At 48.1% G+C, this 25,026-nt stretch overlaps 1 protein-coding gene across 1 annotated transcript in view; it reads right to left on the bottom strand.

Moving 5' to 3' along the window:
* The window catches only part of LOXHD1 (lipoxygenase homology domains 1), a 182,600-nt gene extending 162,649 nt beyond the window's left edge, over positions 1 to 19,951 (bottom strand). Inside the window, exons 1-4 of the mRNA XM_023207473.1 lie at positions 19,822 to 19,951; positions 11,324 to 11,438; positions 4,189 to 4,269; positions 1,857 to 2,041 (exon numbers count right to left, since the gene is read on the bottom strand). Of these exons, the coding sequence (XP_023063241.1) occupies positions 1,857 to 2,041; positions 4,189 to 4,269; positions 11,324 to 11,438; positions 19,822 to 19,951 (511 nt within the window). The remainder of the gene's footprint in view (positions 1 to 1,856; positions 2,042 to 4,188; positions 4,270 to 11,323; positions 11,439 to 19,821) is intronic.
* Between the last annotated feature and the right edge of the window lie 5,075 nt (positions 19,952 to 25,026).

The raw sequence follows: 25,026 nt of genomic DNA, 5'->3' as shown, positions 1-25,026 counted from the left end.
TGGCAAGGGTGAGGGACATGGGCACCCTTACACAGCTGGTAATACTGTGCACAGATATACCCTATCTAGAGCAATTCAGAAATGTCCCTCAAAAACTTTCAGTGTGTACATTCCACTTGACTTAGACTTTCCACTTAGGAATTTATCTTAAAGAATCATAAACCTGTGCAAAGATTTAGGTGCAGTATTTATCATAGTATTGTTATAATAGCAAAAATTGTTTAGAGGGGGAACACAATACAAATGTCCAATGATAAGGGATCTGGTGAATAAATGATGGTATCTCCATGCTCCAGGGCACCACAGACTCATTCCAAGGAGGGGTGTTAAGCAATGTTTAATGTCACAGAAGTAGTCATGCTGTGAAACAGGGGGTGTTGCACCAGCCCATTCATTTAAACTATGTATGCATAGAAAAGACTAGAAATGAAGACACAAAAACATCACCAGTGTTGTTTTTTCAAGTAATGGAATTACAAGTATTCTTTATGTTTGCATATCTCTATTTTCTAAATTTTCTGCAATAATCAAATTTTGTTTCTATAATCAGAGAAAGATCAATAACATGTTTTAAAAAGAATTAATGGCCGGGTGCAGTGGCTCACGCCTGTAATCCCAACAATTTGGGAGGGGGAGGTGGGTGGATCACCTGAGGTCAGGAGTTCGAGACCAGCCTGGCCAACATGGTGAAACCCTGTCTCTACTGAAAATACAAAAAATTAGTCGGGTATGGTGGTGGGCGCCTATAATCCCAGCTACTCAGGAGACTGAGGCAGAAGAATCGCTTGAACCCGGGAGGGAGAGATTACAGTGAGCCAAGATCGTGCCATTTCACTTCAGCCTGGGCAACAAGAGTGAAACTCCATCTCAAAAATACATAAATAAACAAATGAAATAAAAATAAAAAAGAATCAATGAGGTTGCAAGTTATGATGATAGGAATCACAGAGGAACAAGTCAAGTGTCAATTTGAGCTGGGAGGTAGAAAATTGAAGATACAAAAATTGAGAGCTAAAACCCATCAAGACAATGGACAGAGGGTGGAGCTTGGAGTACATGCTGGAAGGCAGACTCCAACAAGTGTGTTGGCCTTCTGTTGTTCAACTCAGTGACTGTGGGAAGCCACTTCTCATCTCCTGGCTTCCAAGTCCCTTCCCCTTTCAAGGTCCATGACTCTATGAAAGCAGGATATTCTGGTGATGGTGCCTGCAATGTAATGCCCCCCTTTTTGGAAAAGCTAGTATGTTCTGCGATGGGGTGAGATGAGGCCAGAACTTTGGGGGACAAAGGTATCTGCCTCCCATTATTCATATAAAATTAAAATGATCGAATTTAAGGCCTTTGTCCAGAGATGTCACTTGAAATAAATTGTTTCACTCCTCATAAAATCAGGAGGAGTCAGAAGGCAGCATGACGAGCTCTGGCAGCTGCAAGCTCTGATTCCTACCCACCATGCCTTGGCTGTAACTCACCTGCCTTGGGCATCATAAGAAAAGAAAAAAGATAGGAAAATGGGGAAGGCTGCTTTGATCTCAAAGGTGACTTCCAATAGACACCCCATCAATAAGAATCATTGAGAACACAAGATATGCTCAGGGCTGCGCCCATCCTTCCATCACACCTCCAAGTCCTCTTGTATTTCCCACCTCCTTGAACCCCTAGAGCATAAAAGTTTGCCCACAGGAAGGCCGCAGGAAGATATGGGGCTTCCCCTTGGCCCTAACCAACAGGAAGGCCCTGGAGGATGCCAAGATAAGGTAGGTGAGACTGCTCAGAGCAAGACAGGCATGATTCTTTCCTGGGTGAGCCCAGCCCAGGCAGGGAGGGATGGCAGGCAGGCCAGCCTAGGCACTGACCTCTTGGCATGTCCATGGGGTTGAAGCTGGCCAGCAGGTCACGGCACCACTGGCGGTCACCTTCCACCTTGCTCAGCCAGTTGTTGCAGTTGAAGTAGTATCGGAGATGAGGCCTCTTCATATCGGTCACGATCACATTGTCCAGGTACCAGCTGGCATTCAAGCCCGTGTTGTCATGCTCAATCCTGAGGCAGAAGCCAAGTCCCACACCATCACTGGCAGAACTGAAACAGCACCCCTTCCATACTGGAATACCCAGATGTTTACTCCAAAGAGAGGTCCAATTATTCTGTTGTTGTTGTTACTTTATCTCTTGAACCTCAGTTTCCTCATCTATACAATGGGGATGCCTTGCAAGGTGGATGTGCACATTACTGAATGTTACATTGTTACGTTGCATGAAAGGAAATATTAACTATCGCCTTTCACAGAAAATCCAAGATCCCTAAGGTTTGCCGTGGGATCATCTTGATCTTTCCCTTTGAGGTCCTGGCTATTCAGTGCCATTTCCTTACCCTGGCCTTTGGAAGCAGTGAGCCTCTCCCACTCTGGCCCAAGCGTGTATACACACAACACTTCTTGACATCCAGATGAGTCAAGGTCAAACAGGACAGTAAAGGGAAAAGATGATAAGGGAATACCCAGAAGGCAGAAGCCAACCAGACCACCTGATTTACAGGACACAGTTCATACCCTGGGGCTCAACTGCCCCTCCCATTGCTGTGAGATGATTAAGTGTGTCCCTCTTTTCATCATGACTCCCGGACATGGACAACAAGCAGATACTCCCCTTAGTCCTACAATCCAGAGGACCCCTATGACCATCTAGACCAGGGTGGTCCCATAGACATAACATGAGTCACACATGCGAGCCACAGATGCAATTTTAAAATTTTCCTAATAGCCACATGTAAAAAAATCTGAAGAAACTGGTAGAATTTTAATAATATGTTTCATTTAATTCCACTTACCATCTCAACATATAATTATGTAAAAATGTATTAATGAGCTATTTTTTCATTCTTTTTCTTGTACTAAGGCTTCAAAAATCTGATTTGTATTTTTTACAGACAGCACACCTCAATTTGGATTAGCCTCATTTCAAGTGCAATAGCCACATGTGGCCAGGGGCTGCTGCACTGGGCAGCATAAATTCCGACTCTTCAAAGTCTGTCCCCTAAAATCTTCTTACACTTCCCATAGGCCCCTCTATCTCCTCTCCAAGGTCCAGTTTCTTAACCCCTGGACCTCACTTTGCATCAAACATCTTATCCCTGTGAGGCTTTATCCTTGCAGGTGTTAACAGAACAACCACAGCTCAATACAGCACACAACCCCAACAGACAAATAAAACCCATGATATACCAGGCCCCTCCCTTAGAAGGATGTATGCCTCTGTCTGGCATAAAGCCTAGCACACAGTAGGACCTCAGCTAGTGGTTGCCTTTACTCACACAATGATACCCCTTTCCCAATCTCCCCTGCAAGAGCCCTTTCCCTGCTCGTAACTTCCTTCCCTGCACTTAACCGATACCCAAGATATTCATGTACCCCTTATTTCCCCAGGAAAGAGAGTTCATGATCCTGTATTTTCTAGTGGAAGGGAAAAAAAATCAGGACTAAACTGAGGCTGCATTTGACCCCTGTCCAGCCTTAGTCTGGGTGCAATCAGACCACAGATGAACATCTGACAATGGGGCATGAACTTGAATGGGGGTGGATGGCAGGGACAATGAAGGAAAAGGGGGACAATCGAAGGCTCTTCCTCTGCCACTGGACTAGTAGAGTTATCTCTCCTTATACCTTCACAAGAACCCCCCAGAGAGAGCAAGACTGGGGATGCTCTCTGTCCAAAAACATGAGGCAACAGGACTTGGTATCTCTACTACTTGCTGAGTGTTTACTGTGTGCCAGTTACTGTTTCAAGCACTAACTCATTGAGTCCTAGGGTTATCACAGATGAGGCACCATTGCTACAGAGGAGGAAACTGAGGTTTGGAGAGATAACCTGTCCAAAGTGGCACAGCTAGTAAATAACAGAACAGACACTTGAACCCAGGCACTCTGGACTCAGAGTCTCTGCCCCTAATCACTGTGCTACAATGTCTCTCACAGCATATTCTCAAGTCTGTAAAAATTTGTCTTGAATTGTCTTAACCAAAAAAAATGAATCTCCAGTGGGGAAGTTGAGGATGGGAGGGAAAGATTTGGGCCTTCGGTAGCCCCTCAAATAACAGCTGGGAAGTAATTAATACCCAGAAAGTGTCAATAGTGAAGTTGATCCCTCACTTTCATCTCCACCCTCAACCCTAGTCAGGAGCCAGCTTCTCACCTGACTTTGTAGATGAGGCCCACATTGTTGGTTCTCACCCGGAACACATCGACGTTGCCCTTCTCAAAGGCAGACTCGCTCCTGCAATGAACACGTGCACAGTTACTGCAGATCAGGGGTTGGCTCACAGGCCTGGGAGGAGAGCCAAGGGCTGGCGTTCCGCTTCTTCCTCCATCATCCCACTCCTGGGGAGAGCTATAAGCAACCAGATCCCATTCCAAGATTCCCTTCTGACATCGTTCCAGGGGGAGGGCAGGGGCTGCTAGCATCATTCCATGCCCTCACACCCAGGTTCTCATTTGATCCTTGTTGCTATGAGTCACTAAAACAAGCACACAGGCAATAACAGCCCCATTTTACAAACTGCTAGTTGGTAGCAGAACTGGGACCAGAACCTGGCTCTCCCAGTCATGACCCCACGCCCTTTGGCTACTCTGGGTTGGGAGGATGGAGGAGGAAGGAAGGAATAAATGCCTTTGGGCTCTTGGGCCTTCTTGCCGCTCCCCCTCACTGGCCTTGCTCTTGCTGGGAAAAGTTGCAATGGCAGCCCCAAGTAGATGCAGACCTTGGGTGGCAGTCCATGGTCCTGCCATTCCAACAAGAAAGAAAACACTCAACCCCAAACCAGCAGCCAGGGAAGTAGGGCAGTGAGGGAAGTGCATATCTGGCATCCTGCAAACAATGTGAACAGAAGAAAGTACACCTGAGACATCAGCCATGAGGCAGCCAGGCAAGTCCAGATTCAGGGGCATCCTAAGCACAGTGAGCGTAGACACAGGAGGGCTGCAGCAGCCTCGCCACAGAATCCTCTGGGAGCAGAAGCCCGGAGCTCATGCCAACAGCTGTTCCATCTTGTGTGCAGGGCTGGGGCCCCTGTCATTCGAGCCCAGGCCTGCCAGCAGCTCCTGCTGTCCCCAGTTTAGCCCACTGGGCTGAGAGCTGCAGGCCTCACTCAGCGCTCTCAGCCAGGACTCTCAGGAACAGCACGCAGCTCATGGGAAAGGAAAATCGCAGAAGATGTGTGCCATCACAGAAGATTTATCCACCACTGACGTCTTTTCAAAAAAGTGGGAGGGGAAGGGCCTTCTCCCCAAGGCATCAGGCTCAGACTCTGTTGATAATAGAAGGCTTTTAAGGTTCTACAGAACCCAGAAGCAGTGATTCTGTGAATGGACTCATGGTGTCGAACATTCTGCCCTGGGGAGAAGTTTCCTTAACTCCAGACAACAATGTACACGGAGGCAGCCTTGGCAGGGAAACGAGACCCCCCGCAGTATGCAGCCTGGGTGCAAAGGATGATGAGGAGAGAGGCACAGAACCTTCTGAGTTTGCTGGAGTGAAAGGGATGATGCCCAGGCTTGCTGCAGGCACCTTAGGAAGGGAGGGAAGAGGCAGGGCAAGGTGCCTCCACCACTGGCAAAATAAAGACAGAGAATGTCGACTGTTAACTCTTGATGAAGAGCAAGGAAAATACGAAGTTTTCTCCTTGAAGCACCAGTAAATCCTCCCGCCCAGGAAACTAACTTACCACACCAAGTATTTAAAGGGAACTAAATCAAACTAGCAATCGTGAGGGTCTGGCTGATGTGGGAATTTCACTTTCAAAGGAGAATAACAACACATCCCACGCTTTGATTCAGAGTCACAGCAGCTGTCAATGACTTGGAGAACGTGTGGACATTGTTTCTGCACATCAGGATTATATGAATGGGAAACAAAAAAAAAAGGAATAAGAGGTATTTTCTTTCCCAATATATAAGATAAGGCAAGTGAACTTTAGAATAAATAGACAAGAGCCTCTCCATCAAATAAATACCCTAAGAAACAGTCACCCTGGGAAGCTATATAATGAAATGCTTTGCAACCACTAAAAATCCTATTGTAAAAAAAAAATACTTAATGAAACACAGACAGGTTTATAACACAGGCTTAAAAGAAAAAGTAGGTTAAGACCAGAATGTACAAACAGAATAATCAATACAAACGGGATACCATCTTCATTTAAAAACAATGGAGTGTGAAGATTTATTTTTTAAAAATCATGTCTAGATGGTGAGGCCATTATGAAGTGTTGGCTCTTTGTTCTTGTCTATATACATTTTTAACTTTCCAAAAGGAACACATATTGTTTCTGTAATTATGAAAAAAGCACAATCCCATGTTTCAGCAACTCCCCCATCCCCAGCCCAGCCTGCAGACTGCCTGGATTGAATTCTTTGGAAGCAGTTTGGGAATTACTGGGCTTCATCTTCTGATGGTGCCTGAAATTTTACAAACAGCCATTGCCAGTAAATAGGCAGAAAGGAGGGGAAATAATCCCATTATTAGCCAAAGACAAGGTGTGACTTGGAAGGAAAGCAACTGGCTTTCTGAGGTGCTACTGATGAAAGTTCCAGAAAAGAAACTCCAACAGTTGCATTCAGTAAAGGAAAGCTCCAGAAAGGCCCTGCACCCATGACGGTATCATTTAAGAACGTGGTGGGTGCAATGGCTTATGCCTATAATCACAGTGTCTTGAGAGGCCGAGGCAGGAGGCTCATTTGAGGCCGGGAGTTGAAGACCAGCCTGGCCAATGTAGCAAGAGATATGTCTACAAAAAAATTTAAAAACTGGCTGAGCCTGCTGGCATGCCCCTGTAGTCTCAGCTACTCTGGAGGCTGAGGCAGGAGAATCACTTGAGCCCAGGATTTTGAGGTTGCAGTGAGCGAGCCATGATCTTGCCACTGCACTCTAGCCTGGGCGACAGAGTGAGACCCTGTCTCTAAAAAAGAAAAAAAAAAAAATGTGAGTTACCTCCATTACCTTCTAGCGACCAGGCTGAACATGAATACACACGTTCCAGAGCATTTGTGAAATAATCCACCATGGCGCGGCGCTTTATATCACTTGCTGGGGGGTGGGGAGGAGCATATATGAAAGCAGGGACACCAGGGAGAAGATCTACCGGGATAGACAGAGCAAGAGCAAAGGGAGTGCTCCACGCTGTCTCAGGACTACACTGGAATATTTCTGGGTTCCGCAGTGCTTACGAGATGGACACCAGTCTCTTTCTGGAAGACACGGGGAGGCTTTCCACGTCACAAGAGGAGGAGGAAAGAGTGGCAGTGACAGGGCTCTTCTGATTCCCTTCACTCAGGGTCGGGGCTGGGATCATTCCAAATAAGCCCCCAACTCAGGATTAGCTTCTGAAATCCTCACTTCTGGATTGCAAATGCCTGTGGGTTTCAGAAAACTGGGAGTAGGAAAGAAATAGCAAAGGAGAGAGGGTTTTGGGTCAAAGGAAATCTTAGAAGTCTTCTTGTTTCCTTACGGAAGGCTGGAGCCTCACCAATGCCACTGGTCAATTCTCAGATAAAGGCTAAGGCAGTGCACAGCCCCTGCCATTCAGCAGGAACCCCCACACGGAGATCCTTTACAGGCTGCACGGGGCATTTTAGCCATCAGCCAGGCAGAGCCATCAGGCTAAAATGCCAGGCATTCTCTGACATGCTCAGATGGTGAATTTTCAACCAAATAACCATGTTCCAGATGATACATGAGATCCCATCCTTTTGCCATATTCCGAACACATGACTCAGGGCTGGAGGTGGCCCTGGTTAATGGGGAAGGGTGCGAGGAAACCCAGAAGATGGGGCCTTCCTCTGGCAGCCACTGCTGTGGGTGCTTAACTGGGGTGGGGTCAGGGTAGAGGTTCACTAATGGAGGAATCTAAGTCCAATGGGTACCAAGGAATGCAGATGCCAGGCCACAAGCGTGAAAACAATCAGCACTGGTACTAAGTTCCTCTTGGAAAAGGAGTTATTTTGTACCTGGGAAAAAAAATCCTAATACAGCATTTGGGAGTGAAAGTGAAGTCCTGAGGCGCAGAAGGAAAGGCACAAGAATGACAAGAATTGAAGGGTGAGAAAGAAGAGAGAGAATGTGGGAGAAACAGGAGGGAGAGGTGGGATGAGACATGGCGAGAGGCCACAAAGGACAGGTCAGGAGAAACTCCACGAAAGAGGATGGCCAAGTTGTAAGACTGAGGCTCTATTATTCCTTTTTAAGTTGTTTGCATTGCTGCAATGTGAACTCTCTCTGGTGCCAGGACCTCAGTGAAGTTCGTTACATGCAAATATGCATGTGTGTGTGTATTATGGGTATGCAAGGAAAAGGCAGTTGGTTCTGGCTGCCCCTATAGGTTTGGGTTTGGATAGCTCAGTGTGGAGAGGACAGAAGTGCAGCAGACAGTGAGGTGCGAGGAGACTGTGGGAAGTGGACATTCTCAGCCAGATCCCAGGATGGGGTGGGGCAGCTGATGGCCTGAGCTAACTGCATCTAAACCTCATGGAACAAGGGAACCTCAGCTGCCATATGTTCTGGGTTGCAAGGGCAGCCTGGAATTCCTCAGAAAGCAATGCCCCTCCCCAACCTGCAGTTTCCATCTTGAATGGAAAGATCTTAGATAGCAAGGACCATGTCTTCAATGCTCTTTGAAGGCCTTTTCTCAGTTCTTGTCATAGACAGACTCTGGCCTCCTCCTTCCCCACTCCTCCTGCTCACTATGCTCAGATGATCTCTGTTTACAGTAAGTTGAACCTCCACTGGTCAGCTTTCCAGCAAAGCCTTCTTCAGCCTGACCTTCCAGACCTTTCTGACTTTCCCCCTCCCTGCCCATCAACATGGTCCCACATTCCCAGTCACAGGCCTCCTCTGCCCCCATCAGCCTTCAGGGCTCATTGCTGCCTCCAGACTTTGGCAATCTGTTTCCCTTAGTGTAAAGGACGCTCTTTCTTCCTCTCTCTCTCATCTGAGTTATTTTCACCACTTAAGACCCAGATTAAGTGTCTGTCCCTTTAAAGTCTCACTCTAGCCACACTGATACCACTGGCCTTTGCTGAGCTCTGACTATATACACAGAACTGGGAGAGATGCTGGCAGCGCAGAGCAGACCTTCCCCCGGCCCATCCTCCAGCTCCCTCCATCCCTCCTTGAAGTTCCTCTCCAGCCTCTCCAGCCCCACAGCTGGGACTCCGAACTGTGTCCCCGTCACTGAGACCACCCACTCTGCTCTAGAGCACTCCTGACCAGCTGGACTGGGGCCTTGGCCAGACCTATGCTCTTGCTGCCCGACCTGGAACATGGCCCAGATACAGACAGAGACCACCACCAGTCTCTGGGGCCAACCCCTGGGGTAATTGGGGAGGGTTGATTCCTATCCCCCGGGCTGCCCCATGGGATCTCAGCAAAGCCAGGAGGTCCCAGCCCTGCCAGCTCATTCATGTCCTAGACCCCCTTCAGGCCCCATGAGAGGGAAGGCTGGAACCCAGACTCCTGGGAATGGAGGTTCAGTGGAAATCCATGCCACATTATAAAGGGTGGCTCAGGGGCCCTTCCTGAGAAGACGTTTTGGCAAATGAAAAAGGGGAAGAATCTGAGGATACTGAACGTGTGAAAGGAGGGAAGGCAGTGAAGACCACCATCAAAGGAGAAAAGGATTCATTTGGTTTTAAAAGGAAAAGTTGGGAACTTCAGAAACCAACCGGGCAACTCCCTAGTGTTTGTGGCTTCTCCCTACAGCAGTGTACCCTGGGAGCACATGGCAAAGAGGATGGAGGTTTCATGTATTCTCTTTACCGTGCCCACATCATCGGAGGGAAAGACTTCCACAAGCGAGTCAAGCTGCAGTGTAAGCGGTACAAGAAGGCAGGTACCCTGTTCTGCGGAAATGGATAAAATGGGACGTTACACCTGCCTCGATGCAGCAGCATGGACGCTATAGCCCATGTCACATGGGGCCTGGCCAGCCTGCAAGGTACAGGGTGCAGGGGTCTCCTGGCCTCTACAGTTTCCTCTGCCAGTCCTGGAAGTGCCAGGCCATTTACTCCAGAGTCACAATCTGGAGCACCAGGATGTCTTAAGGAGCATCTTCCTCACACCCCCTGAGACCACAGGGCCATGTGGTCAAGGGAATTGTCTACATCAAGAATGTGAGGTTTGAAGGCCAGGCACAGTGGCTCACACCTGTAATCCCAACACTTCGGGAGGCTGAAACGGGCAGATAACTTAAAGCCAGGAGTTCAAGACCAGCCTGGCCAACATGGTGAAACCCCATCTCTACTAAAAATACAGAAAAATTAGCCAGTTATGGTGGCACACGCCTGTAGTCCCAGCTACTCTGGAGGTTGAGTCAGGAGAGTCGCTTGAACTTGGGAGGCAGAGGTTGCAGTCAGTCGAGATTGCATCACTGCACTCCAGCCTGGGTGACAGAGCGAGACTCCAGCTCAAAAAAAAAAAAAAAAAATGTGGGGTTTAAGGACCAGCTTCACCATTGAAAAACTCCATGACTCTGAGCTACTCATGCCTTTCTAGGCTTCGGTTTCCCCACGAGCAGATTAGAATACAGCCGCAGTTTTCAAATGTTTCATGGCCCCAGAACCAGCTGATCAATTCTGTTCCATTCAGCACATTTTTGAAAGCCAGCTGAACAGACCACTCCTGAGGCCCTATACGTCTCTGAAATCCCGTTCATCTGCTAACATGTTCTCAGGTTTTGCGTGTTCGTTGGTGTATGCGTGCGTGCGGTGGGGGAAAGGATCCGAAGGAGACAACGGTCCTAACTCTCACTAGTTATAATAAAACAGAACACGCAAAGCATACACACGCACAAGCACACACACAAGCAATCCCTACGGCGAGCTGGGTGTGCATTGGCTGGCAGGCAGGTTTAACACAACACTGGTCCCTGGTGAGACCTCGGTGCACAGTAGTCTGTACTCACAGCTCCCTCACATACATGGTCTTCCTGATATCTGTGTGATGATATATGAGGAAACCAAGGCCCTGGGTGCAGAGAGACTGCGCCAAAGTCACATGGAACTAAGGGATAGCTAATATGGATTCTTGGCAATTCTGAGATCCATAGGAGGCATTACTGTTCACAAAAATCAAGAGAGGAGCTGGGGGAGGTGCACAGGAGGTCACCGGGAGATCCCCGGCTGGTACACGGTCTGTCATTAGCAGAGGCTTCATACCACTTAATACACCTGCGGTCAGATGTGCCTTCTCCCCAGAGAAGCAGGCCACCCTTGGGTTCCAGAACTTAATCGACAAGACTAATGGCCCAGGATCCCACCAAGGCCAAGTGCGTACTCACTTGCTGGTGAGCTGGAGCTTGGGAGAGAGCCCATTCTCTCCAAAAAGCGTGATGAAGACATTGGCATCCGTCCCTGCACCGCGAACATCCCCCGTGGCTGTGACCACTTCGTACACTGGAGGAGGAGAGGAGGAAACAGATTGCAGGCTCAGAAAAAAACCGGAATCCTGTGTGGGCCTGGAGAAGCCAGCCCTTGCTGGGGAGGCCCAAGCACAAAGGACTCTGGGAATCCCTGCTGCATCCTGTAGGCTTCTGAGCCATGGTGAGACCCACAATATGTCCTGCTGCAAGACCGAAACTTCACACTTAAACCATGCATTCATTTTGCACATGAGGAGGCTGAGGGCAAGGGGGCAGGCCCTGCACAGTATCAACACCAGAGCCCGGCCCAAAGCCTCCAGCTGCCCATTCCGTAATCTTTCCAGCACAACACACGGGTACCCTCCTAGACATGGCCTTCTTCCGAGCCTGCACCCAGCTCCCAGCTTCCTCTCTGCCCTCTACACAAGGTGACTGTGGCCAGCTCTCACCTCCCATGACCTCCTGGACACTGACATTTCAGTCTCAGAATAAGCTGTCCCAGGGCTGGGTGTGCAGAGCTTTGCAGGGGGTCCTTTTTTGTCAGGGGCTCTGATTTCTCTCTCCTCAATCCCTTGAAGCTTATTCTGTTTACTATCAACACCTTTCTTATTCAGGGCATCAGTACAATTGGAGCCCTATCCACTTCCTGGAGAGAGAAGGCAAGAATGCATCTGGATTCTTAGAGACAGCAGAATCTACTCCAGCCAAGGGAAGCAAGCAGGATGCAATAGGGATATTAGAAGGCTTACAGAAGTTTTGGAAAGGCTGGAGGCACGTGCCCTTTACCCATTTCCAGAAGCAACTCCTGGAATCACAGCACAGAACCTGGGGAAGTTTGCTGCTACCAGCCACCCCAGAGCCACATCACCTCTGCCAAGAGCAGAAAACAGCCCACCATCACCTCCCTGTCCTTCTGCTACTCATGTCTCAAAAATAATTCCTTGTCCCCAGCTCATTCCATTATGATGCTCACTTCTGAATCAAAATCTTGCACTGGAACAGACAGTTCTGGAAATCTAAGGTACATATCTGCACCACAAAAGGCTGAGAAAATCATAATTCCACGTTGGGAAGATGGAATTTACAATGTGAAGAGTCAGCAAAATTTGGGGAGGGTGTTTTAAATATTTGGGGCATATGATCAATGCCCACCACATCACTGGATTGTAATATTAATATTACAGTGGTATTAATACCAGATTGTATTAATACTTAATAATTGTAGTAATAAACAACACTGAGTGGTTGCTTACTATATGCCCTGAGCTAAGGGCTTACGTATATGATTGTACCTGATTTTTATGGCAAACCTATTATTATATTATTATTTCTACTTCCGGTCTTCTCAGAGCAGATCCCCAACCAGATGCTGAGTATATTTGAGCTGCCCCAAAGACGCCAGGCTGGTTAGGAGGATATTTTGAAGTTAGACATTCATTATTCAAACCTGTCAATTCAGAGCCCATTCCACAGAGGGCACGAGTGGCAAGTGCGAGGGGGAATCAGGGAGGAAGGAGAAATATAAATAACGTGGAGTGTGCTGTTGTGTGCTAGGCACCTTGGCAGGTACTTTACAGATATCATTCATACTTCAGCATGCCCAGAGCCAGTGTGGGCTGGTAGAAAGTGCTGGACTCTAGTACCACAGAGACCTGGATGCAGCCACTGGCTCCTCCACTTTGAGCAAAGTGACCCTGGACAAGTGCCAGCCTCTCTGTAACACCTGGATGATCTTACCTGGTTTGCAGGGCATTCTGGGGATTAGAGATGATGTATGGAAAGCCTCTGGCAATAGAAGAAACTCAACAAACAGTAGCCTGGTTTTAAAACTATTATTCATACTGAAAAGCCCATTTCAACTCTGAGAGCTAAGAGTTTGTTCTTTTGGCAGGTTAGATGTAGCTCAACTAACAAGCACACAATCCACTGCGATTCCAGGAGCCCTTCAGGAGACCTCTCATTCTCATGTAGTCCTTACAGGCCTGGGAGGCACCAGGAGCAGGAGTGTTTTGGGGTGAGTGGACCTTTTGATGTCCTTGGTTCTGATGAAGTTCCCATCGAGGCACCTTTAGGGAGAGAAAAGCAGCCATATATTTGCACAACTCCTTGTCTCTTGTGATAAGCAAAGCCATAACTCTTAATAGTCTATACCACAGGGAGCCTGATCAGCCCCTGGAGCTCACTCCTGACTCCTCTCAGCACAGACCTGGGACCTCACGTGATGCCCACACAGCTTGTACATAAAGGCATTCCCAAACCAAATGCCTGCAGAAGAATGACCAGCCTGGTGGGAATTCTAGAACCACACCACATGAGAGAAGATGTAGACACCGGAGAATGCTTAGTTTGGAGAAAAGGAAAGGAGCATTGGAGAGGCATAGGAGAGGAATGAAAAACTAGGTCAATAGTTGATTCTGGGATACACAGCTACTTCTTAAACAGGACACAAGGCCAGGCATGGTGGATCACACCTGTAATCCCAGCACTTTGGGAGGCTGAGTCGGGCGGATCACGAGGTCAGGAGATCGAGACCATCCTGGCTGACATGGTGAAACCCCGTCTCTACTAAAAATACAAAAAAGTTAGCCAGGCATGGTGGCAGGCACCTGTAGTCCCAGCTACTTGGGAAGCTGAGGCAGGAGAATGACGTGAACCCGGGAGGCGGAGCTTGCCGTGAGCTGAGATCGCGCCACTGCACTCCAGCCTGGGTAGCAGAGCGAGACTCTGTCTCAAAAAAAAAAAAAAAAAAAGACACAAACCACTAAAAAAACTGACAAACTGGACTTCATTAAAATTGAGACCATCGAGAGAAAGGCAAGCCACAGACTAGGAGAAGGTATTTGGAATGCATATATCCAACAAAGTACTCAGAGCCAGAAGATACCAAAAATTCACATCAATCAATAAGAAAAAGAGGAAATCACACTACTTTTTCAATGGGCAACAAGTTTTTAAGAAGATAAGTGTAGGCTGGGCGCAGTGGCTCAAGCCTGTAATCCCAGCACTTTGGGAGGCCGAGACGGGCGGATCATGAGGTCAGGAAATCGAGACCATCCTGGCTAACACGGTGAAACCCCGTCTCTACTAAAAAATACAAGAAAAACAAAAAACAAAAAAACTAGCCGGGCGAGGTGGCGGGCGCCTGTAGTCCCAGCTACTCGGGAGGCCGAGGCAGGAGAATGGCGTAAACCCAGGAGGCGGAGCTTGTAGTGAGCTGAGATCCGGCCACTGCACTCTAGCCTAGGCCACACAGCAAGACTCCGTCTCAAAAAAAAAAAAAAAAAAAAGAAGATAAGTGTACACTTAAAACCCAGAAATTTCACTTTTAAGTCTTTACCCAAGATAAATGAAAGCATGTCCCCACAAAGAACTGCACACAAATGTTCATAACAGCTTTATTCCTAATAGACCCAAACTGGAAACACCCTAAACGTCCATCAGTAGGGGCATAGATAAATGAACTGTGGTACATCCATACAACAGAATACTACTCAGCAATAAAACAGAATGAACTCCTGATGTGCAATACAGATGACTCTCACGTGCGTTTTATGCAGAAGTCAGACGCAAAACACGACATACTTTATCATGTCATTTATATGAAACTCTAGAAGAGACCAACCTAATCTATTGTAGCAAGAAGCAGAAAAGTGGTTGCCTGGGGTCAGAAGTAAGGGGGATTGACTGGGAAGGAACACAGGGAACCCCTGAGGGCCAATTTAAATGTTCCACATATTGATTTCCTAGTGGATGCAAGAATGTAGCACTCATCAAACAGAACATTTAAAATAGATGCATTTTATTATAAGTAAATTATACCTCAATAAAGTTGAAAAATGGACTAAAAACTTAAACAGGCATGCCACAAAAGAGGATAGCCACATAGCCAATAGACATATGGAAAAGTTCTCAGCCTATTTATCAGGGAAATGCAAATTAAAACTACAATGAGACACTGCCATGTACCCACCAGAATGGCTAAAAATAAGAAGACTGACAATACCAAGTATGGGCAAGAATGTGGAGCCATTGTCACTCTCATACATGTAAATTGATCCAAGCACTGGTAACGAAACATATGCTCACTTGTGACCCAGCAATTCCACTTCCAATTATAAATCTAAGAGAAGCAAGTACATGTGTTCATCAGAATATGTGTACCAGATTTGTAGTAGCTTAACTTGTAATAGCAAAAAAAAAAAAAAAAAAAAAAAACAGAAATAACCCAAATGTTCATTGACAATGGAATGGCTAAGTAGACGGTGGTGTATGCATCAAATGCAATAGTAATCAGCAATAAAAAAGAACAAACTATATAATGTGTCACACATGGGTAAATCAGATATAATGCTGAAAAAAAAGCTAGACCCACACAAATGTATACACCGTATGATTCCATTTAAAAGGTCAAGAACAGGCCAGGAGCGGTGGCTCACACCTGTAATCCCAGCACTTTGGGAGGCCGAGGCAGGCGGATCACAAGGTCAGTAGTTCAAGACCAGCCTGACCAACATGGTCAAACCCCATCTCTACTAAAAATACAAAAATTAGCTGGGCATGGTGGCACTGTAATTAGTGCAAAAATTAGCTGGGCAGGTGGCACGCACCTGTAATCCCAGCTACTCAGGAGGTTGAGGCAGGAGAATTCCTTGAACCTGGGAGGTGGAGTTTGCACTGAGCCAAGGTCGCACCACTGCACTCCAGCCTGGGTGACAGAGCAAGACTCCATCTCCAAAAAAAAAAGTTTAAGAACAAGAAAAAGACTAACCTATGATGACAGAATCAGATTTGTTGCCTCTGAGAAGGGGTGTGAAGGAGCATTCTGGGGCCTGGAAATGTTTCATATTCTGATCTGAATAGTGGTTGCACAAGTGTATGCATATGTAAAAATGTGTTACTGTACCTTCATAAGTTTTGTACTGTATATACATTATTGCTCAATTTTAAAATTATAATTTAAAGAAAAACTCAATTCAAATAACTGAAGAAACTATCTTTAGAAGACAGATACCTTGTAGAGGACACAGAATTCTGTTGGACTCCAGATGGGAAGACCCCCTCTAATAAAGTCTCCTAGTCAGCACAAAGAATTGTCAATTGCAACAGAATGTTGCTCTTAGCAACAGCCCAGCACATGAGAGGTACTCAAACAATTACCTGGATGAATGAATGATCATATGAATGAATGAAACAATCAATGAATCAATATGGAACAAAACTGACCAGGATTTGAAGCCCAGTTCTACCATTACTGGCTATGTGATTTCAAGCAAATGGTTTACTAAGCTTCAATTTCCTCATCTCTGAAGTGGGAATAAATTCCTCCTTGAAGGACTGTGATAAGGATTAAGTAAAATAGCTTTCAATGCTTAAACTCATTGACCTAGAATTTACATTTCTGGGAATTTACCTTATAGACATTCTTCCACAGTTGCATGAAAAGATAGGCATTTCGTAAGTGGTTACTATCATCATCATCACCATTACTATAGTTTGAATGTGTCCTCTCCAAAATTCAGGTGTTGCCATTGTGATAGTATTAAGGGATGGTGCCTTTAAGAGGTGATTAGGCCATAAGAGCTTCCCCCTCATGAAAGGGATTAGGTGCTCTTATAAAGGGGCTGGTCCTTCTGCCTATTGCCACGTGGGAACACAGCAAGAAAGTTCTCACCAGACACTGGCACCTTGATCATAGACTTCTCAGCCTCCAGAACTTTTGAGGAAGAAAAAAATATATATGTTCTTTATAAATCACCCAGTCTCAGGTATTCTGATATAGCAGCACCAATGGACTAAGAGAGAAATCATTGCTATCATTTCCATTGACAACATCCCCAAGGAAGCTGCCTTGCAAAATTTATATCCCAACAGATGCTGGGGGACTCTGTCTAGGATGCAGGAGAGGAGATGCCTCTGGGGCTGGAAGCCTGTGCGGGATGGCCTCTGAGGCCCCTTCTACTCTCCAATTCTGGAATGGGTTGTTCTTCCCATCATGGGCCCTGTCTTAGGAGACAGAGCAATGTGCCTGGTTCAGCCTGCCCTCAAAGCACTGAGGGAGCTGCTCTCCTCCCTCTGGTTATTGGGGAACCCCAGGGTAGCCAGAAGGCAGCCTAAGGAAGAGAGAAGGAACACCTAGGCTTTTCTTCCCTCCTTCTTCCTCCCCATCACACTCATCAAGACTCTCCATCTAACACCAGAGCCCAGAGTTCAAAGGAAGTAGGGGACCCATTGTTCTAGCACTGAGGATGACGATGACAGCACAGCTGGAGCTCAGCATGTGACCACCATTAGCATCATCCACATTTATAGGCAGTACCCTGCAACAGACAGGAGAGTCCATGGTTCCCTTAGAAATGTCAGCATGGCACCCACCTCCACTTGCTCTTCTCCAGCTATTTTTACTGCAGTCAAAATTGGGCAGTACAAGAGCAAGGACCAGCCAGACCAGCCAGATTCAAATCCTAACTCTGCTATTTACTAGCTGTGTGATCTTGAGCAAGTTACTTAACCTCTCTGTGCTTCAGATTCCTCAACTGAAAAAAAAAAAGGATATAACACATCTGCCTCAATGTGTCATCATGAAGATGAAATTGGTTAACATGAATAAAGTGCTTAGCTCGGTGCCTGGCGCATGGTACATGATCCTATTTGGCAGAATCATGAGATGAAATGGGGCACTTGCCTGGAAAAAGATATTTGAGGTCCTTGTGGTCCATTCTGTTTGTGACCTTGCTCAAGTCACTTAATGTCTCAGGGCTTCACTTTTTTAACTTGTGAAGTGTACTAATCTGCCTGCCTTGACTGTGCTCAGGGATCTTAAGGATCAAACATGAGAACATTAGTAAAAGGGCTTCGGAAAGGATAAAAAGAAGGATCACTGTGGCCACGCTGAGGCACGCAGAGCCTATAAACAAAAGTCTATAGTGTGCTGGCTGTGAGAGGTTCTAGAATGATCTCACCAGCAGTCACGGTGGCTGGGGAGAGTCACCTGGGAAGCCAAGCACATATGGTGGGGATCCCTCCCCGATGTTTCACCTCCCAGCCCCTCTCCTCACAAGAGGGTCAGAGCTTGAGGCATGTATGCTGTTAGAAGGCGGCCAATGCTTCCTTTGTCCTGGGCCCACTTCCGTCTACTACAGCCCCCACTTCTATCCCTGGAGATGCCCAGGATCCTGTACCTGGAAAGGGGCCACAGCCTTCCTGACCCCAGCTGAGACTACCTCCTCTGAGCCCGGGTCTGTGCAGGGGCTGAACAAAGAGGACTAAAGACAAGTACAGCAAGGCCCCACCCTCACAGAGTTTAGGGTGTCTGTGGCTGCAAGCCAGACACACCAGCCTTGCGGGAAACAATGGAACAATTATGAATTGGGTATAATCAGGGAACTCGTGGTGGACTGGAATCAAGGAGGGCTTCATGGAAGAGATGGGATCTGAGCTGGGCTTTCAAAGTGAGGACAGGAAGAGGGAGAAAGGGGAGGACAAACAAGGCCGTGGGCAGGCACAGGGCACACATTCAATAAATACTTGTTGAATGAATGAATGAGTGAATGCATGGATGAATATGGTGCTTACAGGGACTAGTGAGCCACTTTGGAGTCAGCACTGAGAATTTAAGTTCTCAGTGACCAGGCAGAGACCAGGCAGGCAGCACCGATGAGTAAAACAGACCTAGTATCAGATGACAGGGAGTGGTGGAGACTGTGATAAATTGGATGTCCACAGGCTATTGGCATTCACAGACAAAAAGATTTCAAAACACAGGAAAGGAAAAAAACAACTTAAACTCTGCAGGCCAAAACCAGCTCCAGGGTCACAGTTCACCTCTTCTTTGGTTTACCTGGCAAGGAGTTAAAGCAATTTCAAGCAGGTCTCGTGTGGCCCAGCGAAAGATGAGACTAGAAGGACAAGGCCCTGGGGTCCGGAGCACCGGCTGCCCTCTGCATATGGGAGGGACATCTCCTTGCAAAGCCCCAGGCTCCCCATTTCCATCAACCACCGTGGGCGTAGGATGAGGGGTCAGGCTTCCTCCCCAAGACATCCCTTCATGGCCCCAGAAGTTCAGGGTGCTCTGCCTGATGCAGACCACATTCTCGGGGACCAGACTGGAACGTGGCTTTGGGGACGTTCAGGAGCTGGAGAACATGGGGCCGTGGGGCACTGCGACTCTGGTCTATTCTGTTCCACTGAGTATCGGGGGCTAAAGGCAAGTAGCTCCACCTGTATGTACAACAGGGAGCCCACCACACCGCATAATGCCTGCCTTCTTACTCCGAGGGGATGTGGGATAGACACACGGGATAATCGGTGAGAAAGGGTTTGCTCCAAAATCTTAGAATGATTCTCCTACAGCCAGGAACAGACCCCTGCCCCCCCGCAGTCAGCTGCACCACCCACGCCCCCAGGCTGGGACCCCGCACCTTTGGCCTTGTAGTACTCGTGTTGCAGCTCCCCCTCGTCGTCCTCCGAGGCGTAGTTCAGCAGCTCTGCTTCGTACAGGGCCAGGAAGTCGATGTCCTTCTTCCTCCGCTTTTTCTTCTGGGGCATCATTCTGTCGGCTGCCTTCTCCCAGCGCTCGCAGGCTCACTGTGCCGCCTCCTCACACCTGCGGGAACCTGAGACCTCCTCCCTGAGCTCTGGCGCCCACGGCCCTCCTGTAGCTCAGGCCTGGGTGGGCCAGTGTACCCCCTTTTCTGGGTTTCCCCGTGCCCAAGATGCTGTTCCCTCTGGCCTCTCTGGCTCCTGAGCTGAACCTCAGCGCCTTATCTCTGAACCCCCTGTCCCTGTCCCCTTCCACCACCCTCTGGTGAGCCACCTCCTCCTCCGTACCTGTCCTGGGGCTTCTCCTTGGGCCTCATCACTTATTCATGGCGTTCAGGGCAGGCTGGCCTCCTTCCCCTTTCCCCTCCCCACCAGCCCCCTCTCCTCCCTGTGGAGAATCAGGTGACACGGAGCCCTTGGCGTCCACTTCCCACCTGGCCTGACAGCCAGGGGGCCACCTGGGATCCCTCCAGGCCACCCCAGGGACAGGTGACGGCTCCTCACCCAGGAGATCTCCCAAGCCTCACAGCCCACACGGGACCCTCCTGAGGAAGGCGGGGTCCCGGAATCAGCCAGGCTCCCAGGACTCAGAGGCCCCCGTTTCTCTCCATTATTCATGACCTCTGATCGCCTTACGGAGCAGGCGGGGTTCTCACTGGATCCTTCTCGTTCTCTCTCTCTGCTTCCATCTCCTCAAGACTGCGGGCTTCCGGAAGTGGCCGCTGGGCACGAGGAAAGCTAGGGCACCTCTCACAGACACTCAGACAACGCTCCCCACTGCCCCTGCCAGGTGAGCTTTATATGCACTAAAGTTTAAACATCATCTTAGCTGATGCCTTCCCAGGTGAACTCACTAACTCGATCAGCTCACCTGGACTCACAGGAGAGTCTCAGCAAGCTCCTACCCCAGGGCGCACAGCCCTGGCTGCACACCAGAATCCCCCGGAGAGGTGTTGAATGCTAATACGTGGGTCCCACCCCCAAAGATTCTGATTTGCTTGGTTTGGGACGCAGCCTGGGCTCCAGTTTGCAAAGCTCTTGGTGACTTTCATGTGCAGCTGTGTTGAGGGGCCCTGCATCGCTTCCCAGGTATGTTAGGTGTGCTGACAGGAGCCCTCTACAAGCAACACGTGTGATTTTTGTCCTCTAAGCCAACGTAGTGACTCTAAAGGGGAATTTCAGTTGGAGAGGAGGAGAGGACTTGGAGGGGACGCCTGAGCAGCAGTCTGCACTCACATGCCTCCCCGGCAGCCTGGGGCAGCTTTGGTCCTGCCCTGCTCTTTGGAGCCATTCAAATCTTCCACTAGGGGGAGGCATCTCTAACCCCTAACGTTCCCACCTAGGAAAGAGCAACCTCCCCTCCTCCCCTATTCACCTGAGGGGCCGCCCTTGAGGCAACTCAAAGTCCGCTGAGGACCGGGAGTGAAGTTTAATGGTGGGTGACGCGCGCCCCCTTCTGGCAATACGTGGTTTGACCGCTGCTGTTAACACGCCTGGATTCTTTAGGAAGAGACCTTCCTTTAAGGATCACAAGGAATCTCCTAAGAAAACTCATTTTACACGAGTACCCATTCAGGGAAAAAATAACAAAACGTTTCTTAGAATTCTTTTTTGAGACGGAGTCTCGCTTTGTCACCCAGGCTGGAGTGCAGTGGTGTGATCTCAGCTCACTGCAACCTCTGCCTCCCGGGTTCAAGTGATTCTCCTGCCTCAGCCTCCTCAGTAGCTGGAATTACAAACACGCGCCACCACGCCCAGCTAATTTTTGTATTTTTACTAGAGACAGGGTTTCGCCATGTTAGTCAGGCTGGTCTCGAACTCCTAACCTTGTGATCTGCCCGTCTTGGCCTCACAAAGTGCTGGGATTACAGGCATGAGCCACTGCGCCTGGCTGTTTCTTAGAATTTTAAAAGCTGAAATCAAAATATTTTTAGAGAATCCCATGGTACTGGAACACACTGGCTAGGAGATCAGGGAAATAATTCCATATTATTTCTATATTATTTCAAGGTTCTCCAGAGTGACAGAACCACTAGGGTAGACAGATCAATAGATATATGAAAGAAGGCCTACTAGGAGCATTAACCCATGGGATTATGGATGCTGAGAAGTCCCACAATAGGCAGTCTGCATGCTGGAGACGTAAAGGCTGGTAGTGTGGTGGGTCCAAGTCAGAAGGCTTGGGAACCTGGGAAACCCATGGTGTAGTTCTCAGTCCCAGGCCCAAAACCTGAGAATCTTGTTGTGAGGGGGTGCTGGGGCAAGTCCCAGAGTCCAAAGACTAGAGAACCTAGAGTTCTGATGCCCAAGGACAAGAGAAAAAGGGTGCCCCAGCTCCAGGAGAGAGAGAAAACATTCACCTTTCCTTTGCCTCTTTGTTCTGTCGGGGCCCCAGTTGATTGCATGGTGCCCACCCACATTGAGGGCACATATTCCCCACTCAGTTCACTGACTCACATGCCAACCTCCTCTAGAAACACCCTCACGGACACACCCAGAAATCATGCCTTACCAGCTCTCTAGGTATCCTTAATCTAGTCATGTTGACACCAAAAATTAACCATCACAAATACCAAGAGTTGATAGGGACATGAGCAGCCAGAACTCTCACACTGCTAGTTGGAGTGTAAAATGGTACAGCCACTTTGGAAAATAAAGCAAAGCAAGTACTTCCCATGCAACCCAGAAATTCTACTCCTTGGTATTTACCTAAGAGAAATGAAAAAGGATGTCCACACAAGATCTGTATGTAAATGTTCATAGAAGCTTTATTCATAACCAAAAACTGGACACAACTCAGGCGTTCATCACCTGGCCAGTGGGTAAACAAACTGAGGTACGTCTGTACAGGCAATAATACTCAACAATAGAAAGGAAGGGAGTAGGGAAACATGCTACAACATGGATGCATCTGGAAAGCACTATACTAAGTGCAGAAAAGTGGTCAGAAAAAATACATGTTGTGTGATTACATTGATGTAACATTCTCTAAAAGGTAAAACTATAGGATCAGATCACACCTGTAAACCCAGCACTTTGGAAGGCCAAGGCAGGAGGATCGCTTGAGCCCAGGAGTTTGCGACTAGCAGCAACATAGGGAGATGCAAGCACCTGGGAGGGCTTTTAGTTACATCACATCTGCTGACACCCTTTGGATAAACAAATCAACACATACATTCAAGCCCAGAGTCAAGAGGCAAGGAAGTGCTCTTTATTTTGGGGGCTGTAAAGTTACATGGCAAGGGGTGTGGACACAGTGAGGGGTGAAGTATTGAGACCAATGATTCACTCTATCCCAACTGCCTATTTTTTCCCTCAGACTTCAGGTTTTCTGAGCAAGTCCTGTGTGCCTCCAGTGCCAAGCAGAAAAGGAACGTGCCCTTTGAAAGTAAATGAAAAAGTGAATTACAAATATGTAGTGGGAGGGAGGTGATAGTGAGCATACATCGATGCAAATAACATACACGCATGTCCGGGCAGCTCCGGCTGCCACCTCAGCTCCCCACCGACTATGTGCCCCTTATTTCTCAAGGTAACCAGCTAATCTGACGTCTCAAAATGAGGCATCTCCTCCTCTGGGAGCAGGAGAGTGATGCAGTGTTGTGAGGTTGGTGGTTTCCTGGTTCACTGAAATGTTAGTTCCCACAGCCACTTTGGGCAAGCCTTCTCCCTGGATTCAGCTACTCAGAGTGTTGGAACAGTGAGCCTTCAACCACTTCTGCCCCCTCCAACCCACTCTGCTCAAAGAAGATTTTATTAAAAATAAATCAGATCATGTCTCTCCCCAGCTTATGTGCTCCAGTGGCTTTCGCTGACCATAGGACAAAACCGTAACCTGTCTCCAAGGCCTGCAGGCTCTCACCTCCTTACCCCATTCTCCAACCACACTGGCTCCAACCTGCCCCATTTCCACCAACCCCATTCCTCTTCTGATGGCCTCACTGTCACGATCAAAAGCACACCCAATCCCCTCATTGTCAACGGCAGACAGACGCCATTTTTGGAATCGGACCTCTTCTCTCTCTTCCCAGTGCCACTGCCTTAGTCCTCTCCTCCCGCCTCTCTCACTGGGATCACACCCCTACTGGCCACCCAGCAAATTACTCCCACCTCACTCAGGCTGGAATTCCTACAGTTCACCTGCAAGAATCATTTCTCAGAAAATTGATGTGAGGACATATTATTTCCTTGTTACCTTCTCTTCCAGGAAACAAATGACCAATTCCTTAGCCCTGTTTGCAAAGTCCCCCCAAAGTCTGGTGCTGCCTCTGTCCTCTGCACCCCACCCCACCCTGTGTGACCACATGCAAACTCATTTTTTGCTGACCTTCAGATTCAGATCCATCTGCTTATAATGCCTTGCCTTCCCTCAGTGGCAAGTTCCAACATGCAATCCAAGGCCCAGTCTACAGTCACTTCTGTAAAACCTTCCTCCGCTCCTCAAGTTCCTCTCTCCTTCACTCATACCTCAGTTGTTGCACACAGCTCATCATTTTGTAATTACTTCCATACCCAGTACCTCTAAGAAGCAGGACTCCCAGATACGATAAAAAGCACATTTATTTTTGCTTAGTGAGAACCATCCTTCCCTTGATCTGTGACTGTTTGGTGGATCACTTTCAGATCTTTTAAAAGGTTTACAGACCCTAAAAGTGATGAACATTGTCTCAAGTCAACAATTAGAGCTGTATAGAGCCTGTAGGAGCCCACACTGGATGTTCATGAAACTCAGCCTTTTTCATGTCTCTTCTTCAGCCAGGCCTGGAAGCTCAGCTGCTGTCCAGGGAAGGGGCCAGTCACCTCCTGTCCTGCTGACCGCCTCCTGCTCTTGGTAGTTGCGGGTTCTGACATGTGCCCCAGCCACCCCCACCGCAGGGTTGGGTCACTCTCATGAGAGGACTCTATGTATTCCTGTGGTCCTCACGGATGTTTAAAGCCAACTCTTCTGTGGGAAGGCCTGTGGGTTTATTCCCAGGCTCCCCTCTGACCAGGATCCCCTGACATGGGCCTCTCCTGATCCCACCTCCACTTCTGCTCCAGAACTACACCCCACAGCCTCCCACTGCCAAGGTCCCCTTACCCTT

The sequence above is a fragment of the Piliocolobus tephrosceles genome, chromosome 18, assembly GCF_002776525.5.
Source record: "Piliocolobus tephrosceles isolate RC106 chromosome 18, ASM277652v3, whole genome shotgun sequence".
Classification (NCBI taxonomy): domain Eukaryota; kingdom Metazoa; phylum Chordata; class Mammalia; order Primates; family Cercopithecidae; genus Piliocolobus; species Piliocolobus tephrosceles.
The sequence above is the reverse complement of the archived record's forward strand: the minus strand, read 5'-3'. Positions and strand labels throughout refer to the sequence as shown.